The following is a 5,303-nucleotide window of genomic DNA, read 5'->3' on the forward strand; positions in this document are numbered from 1 at the left end:
AAATGAGGCATAGTTCGGGACATTCACTAGCTATTAGGCTATGTTTAGTTCACCTGAAATTTTCTGATCTGAACTTATCTGATCTGATCTGAACTTATTTTTTCTGATCTGATCTGAACTGATCTGATAACAAGATCTTATCTTTTAGATTTTTCTCAATATATAAGAAAAAATATAGTCATGTGGGGTCTTGTTTGATTCGTCTCAATGAGTATTTTATTAATATTCAATTATTATAATTTTTACTAATATGTAATGAAAGATATAGTGATTTTTAAATATAAGCATGATCTGAACTGATCTGATCTGAACTTATTTTTTCTGATTTGATCTGATCTGATCTGATCTGATCTGATTAAATCTGAAATAAGCAAAAATAAGGTGAACTGAACATAGCCTTAATCTATTTTTGGTAATATTCTAGCCACCGGTGGATAATTTTTTTTTTTATCAACCATGGGGAATAGGGACTACTCGTAGGGATTAAGAACTTTGATAGTCTCAAAAGTTATTACCATGGACAAAATGGAAGCTCAATCGTTTGTAATTTATTCCCTTTCTCTCGAGCTTGGGGTTATTTATACTCAGTAGAAATACCCTAATGACCATGCAACTTTCTTTCAATTAAAACAGTTTAACGAAGACCAGAAAATAAAGCGGCAAAAATGGAAGGGAAACTCCCATCTTCAGAACACAGCAAACCCATTTTAGATGACACCAATGGTATGTGCAATCATCTATGTAATTATATCTTAGTAATGGTATAAATCTCTTAATTTCTCTTCCTAATAAGATCAAGATGTTGAAGATGGCTTTATATATAATCTGTCTTTTCCATGTTTAATTTGTGTGATTATTCTTTCCTCACTGGTCTTTTCTTCTCATTATTATCTTTCCTAAACTTAAACATGCATATGTGTGACTCTAAACTCAAACCCCTCAAGTGCTCTAAACTTAAGCATTCATATATGACTTTCCATATTTTTGTTATACCTTGGTAAATGAAATCATGAAATGGAGTTTATGATCTAGCACCTCGTTTACATCGCAATATGTTTGTAATTGTAATGATTTTATCATGTCACAGTGATTCCAAAATCTTCAAACCTCTATTCATATTTTAAACGATCCCGCTCAGGGACGTCCGGGACGCTAGATAAGAAATATATTGTTCTAATTAATTATTCATATTTATACAAAATAATAGAATAATATATTAAATTTGTAGCCTTAATTTTTTTTTTTCAAGAGTTAGTACTTAGTAGTGATAGAATATTCTGTGGATATATTTTGTAAATAGAGTGCGTAGAATATATAAGTCATAGAGGAAAATCGTTTGGGACAGAAATTTGATGTTTCTCTTTTTGAATTTTTTGTAGTTGTGCGAGTATTGAGAGATCGCCCTCCTGCGCATTGCATAGTGAAAGTTGATTCGTTCTCTCTTCTACAACAAGAAGATCAATTTGAATTAACTGAATTTATTGTAGGGGACTACAGTTGGTGAGTGACATATATATAATATACTTCATGTATGTACGTATTTATACATCTATCAATGATGATGCTGAGTACCAAGGATATCTTAGCCTAGTGGTTAAGATTGAGGTGCTGTGAACAATAAGTCACATGTTCGAATCCCCCTCCCCTTCTTTGTACTGCCTTCGTGGCAAAAATGATGATGCATGCTGAGTTAATAACTTAATTTGTTAGTCGTGTACAAATAAAGCACATCTATTATTCCTACGTACATACTAACATTTTAACTCTAAGGGTGCTGTCTGTTTATCCAAATGGGAACAAGGATGAAAATGGAGATGGTCATCTCTCCCTCCATGTAACAAGGACTGGCAAATTCAACTTTGGTACCCCTGTTAGTGCACTTCTTCGGTTCTTTGTCTATGATCAGATAAGGGAAAATTACTTGATCGTCTCAGGTTATTACTTGTTTTTTCTATCTCTTTGAGCCTAATTAATCTATATGCAAAAGTTGTCCTTTTTACTTCATCAGAAATTTCCTTACTGTAACATATTATACTGATTGATTTCATATCTTTGATAAAAATTGATTTCTGCTGATTTTCTCTTACGTCTCTATACTGATTGAAGATGATCGGAATCATTTTTCCTAATTAAAACTAGTTTTGAAAGTGAGGGATAGCCTAGTGGTTAGAGCTTCCCTCCCGGTTCCAATCCCCTTTTTTAAGGTTAATATGTGAACAAGAACTGTTTGGGCCTAATAAATCACTGAGTTTTTCACCCGAAACAAGAACTAAAACACTAAGGCTATGTTTAGTTCACTTGAAATTTTCTGATTTGAACTGATCTGAACCTATTTTTTCTGATCTGATCTGATCGACAATATCTTATCTTTTAGATTTTTCTCAATATATAAGAAAAAGTATAGTCATTTTTGATTCGTTTCAATGAGTACTTTCTTAATATTCAATTATTATAATTTTTACTAATATGTAATGAAAGATATTTAATAGTAATAATGATTTTTAATTATAAGCATGTGATCTGAACTGATCTGAACTTATTTTTTTTTGATCTGATCTGATTAGATCTGAAATAAGCAAAAATGAGGTGAATTAAACATAGCCTAAGTCAAGTAACATATTTAGTGTGTCCTCTGAACAAGATTATGGTTAATTTGTAACAGATTTGATGGAGAAGTGCTTTCATGCAATGAAGATACGTGGGGGAATCTCAAAAGTACTTCCCCTTGGTACATTTAATGATGCTTCGAATGGATTCTTAGTTAAAGATTGTTGTATCTTTGGAGCGGAGCTTCTTCTTATCAATGGTAACTTAAAAGCATCTATGATGTCTTTTGTGAGGCCAATATGTGATTGGAAATATACATGGAGAATTGAAAACTGGTCAAAAAATAAGGTGGATGTGCGATATTCCCCTACATTCACATTCCAAGGATGGTGGTGGTACGTTTGATTTTATTTAGCGACTTTTCTTGATTATTTTAGCAAGTTAGTAATAAGTATTAAATAATGTATATGGCAAACAAGTCTTTCGGGTTGGATACAAGTCGAACCACGCACGTCGGGTTGAGTCTGTTTCGAGTCTTTTATTTTTGTGTTGGGTGTAAGTCAATCTAGTCGAGTCGGGTTTTTTTCACGTCAAGACATTATTTGAATTAAATATATGATTAAAAAAATAAAATACTCTAAATCAATTATTACAAATAACATATTGGACATAATTAATCTTAAAGTAAATAATGGAGTATTAAAATAAGGAAAAAAACTTTATCTATCCAGTGGGGTAACAACCCACTACTAATAGAAATAAATAAATAGTTGAATCCAACTCATCAGTTCTAATAGTTTTTTAATGCTCTAATTCTAGTGGGTTAACTACCCACCGAGTAGATGTTGCATTGCCCCAAAATACGAAAAAGTAAACTTCGTTCACTTTATAGTGGGAAATTGTAGTTGGTAGTATGATTCGGGTTGATTAGGTGGGATCATTTTGAGTTTTATGTCAACTTTGGTTTGCCATGTACGGATTGAGTCATTCATATTAAATTACAAGATAGTATTAATCACAAATGGATGAAATCAATTGATTAAAAAGTTAATCTTGCGAAAAATTCGTATTTTTATGGGACATAATAGTTTTAACATGTTCGATTTCTACTACCATTACATCTACGAAATTTAGTAATAGTGAATTCTCTAAATAGCGCTCCCCAATACTTAATTCTAAGTATTGTCTAACTGAATCGAAATAATAATCTATTACTGTCTACCAAGTGCATCCTCGAGGAGCTGTCTACCAATTCTCTTCAGCTGATTACTAAATTAGCAAGATTTACATTGTATTTATTTGTATATATACGTAGGAAGCTGAGCTTGTATCCTCGAGGAACTTCTTCTTCCGCGGTGCAAGCAAAAAGCGTTTCGTTGTTCCTTTGCCTAGAGAATGACCTCTCTCTTACGAACGGGAGTAAACTGTTTGCAAAATATACGTTATGCATGAAAAATCAACTCAAAGGTGCACATAACAAGGACAAGAAGGAAATTGGTAAGATCACTTTTTCTGAAGCTATGTCGTTCTCATTTTCTTTTTGGCTTATACAACCTCTGCTTTCTATTATTTGCAACGATTAGACATTTTTCCTCTCTACTTTATGTCAAATCGTTGCACATAATAAAAAACGGAGGTAATATAACTATGCAAATATGTAATATAGTATCAAAATTTTTAGTTTTTCATGTCAAAAAGTTTGATTCCTTCTCTTTTCCCTTCTTGTTTTATGGTGCAGTTAGTAATTGGTTTGTTTCAAGAGGAGGAGGATTCTACATAGGCTGCGGAAACCCGGACTTTATTCCACTCAGTGATCTACACGATCCATTGAAAGGTTATTTGGTAGACGATACCATAATTATTGAAGTTTCTATCGAAGTGATGGTAAAGCAGATAGATATGGAGAAGGAGAAGTGGTTTTAAAAGAACTTCGTTTGTGTTTTTTAACATCCACTATTTCCTGTTTTTATATTTTAGAGAACATTCACCAGAACATGCTTTTTGGTTCAATTGAATGCTGAAGCCTTATTACTTTTCTTTTTTCGTTCTATTTAATCCAAACAATTCATCTATTTTTATATCAACTCTTAGTTTTTAGCAATTACATATTTTAAATTGATTTATCCGTTTTCAAATAAATTCAAAAAATTGATTATATGCACTTTTTATATACTAAGTTTGAGCAAGTAAAACAAATTATGAGGTAAGATGTTGAACTTGTTGATCTCTTAAATTTTTTTTAAAAAATTCAATTTCTTATACTTTTATGTAATAACAAGGTATTAAAGCTTAAAAGTCAATGTGCTAGATCCCCTCAAAAAAAAAAAAAGTCAATGTGCTAGATAGTTTGGTTAGGACCCCCCAAATTCGAAAACTTGGATCCGCCTCTCACTATAAGTTCCTTTTATTTTTTTGAAAAATACAAAAGTTTAACTCTTCCATTTGGTATGTGAAAGTGTGAATCAAGCAAGGAGTAACGGAATGTTTTTTGGTTATAGGGAAATAATCGAACTAGTTTTGAAGTCTTTTATCCATCTAGTGGATCAACAACCCACTAAATATAGAATTAAATAAATAATCTAATCCAACTTATCAGTTTTAACAGTTTTTTTTAAGATAGATGTATGGTTTGTTTAGAATTTCATAGTTTGCTTGGGCAAAACACAAAATGCATGCGTAGATTGATTTTCCTCTTTTTTTTTCTTTTGCTACTAATAATAATCTTTAAGCTACCATATTGTAGATTCGTAGTTGTA

At 31.7% G+C, this 5,303-nt stretch overlaps 1 protein-coding gene across 1 annotated transcript; it reads left to right on the top strand.

The window, feature by feature from the left end:
* The first annotated feature begins 665 nt into the window (after positions 1–665).
* On the top strand, positions 666–4,470 carry LOC125493725 (uncharacterized). Its single transcript, XM_048637231.1, has 5 exons — positions 666–723; positions 1,326–1,500; positions 1,771–1,934; positions 2,663–2,806; positions 4,286–4,470. Exons 1-5 carry the CDS (start codon positions 666–668, stop codon positions 4,468–4,470), a joined length of 726 nt encoding a protein of 241 aa, XP_048493188.1.
* Positions 4,471–5,303: the final 833 nt, after the last annotated feature.

Source organism: Beta vulgaris, chromosome 9, assembly GCF_026745355.1.
Source record: "Beta vulgaris subsp. vulgaris cultivar EL10 chromosome 9, EL10.2, whole genome shotgun sequence".
Taxonomy (NCBI): domain Eukaryota; kingdom Viridiplantae; phylum Streptophyta; class Magnoliopsida; order Caryophyllales; family Amaranthaceae; genus Beta; species Beta vulgaris.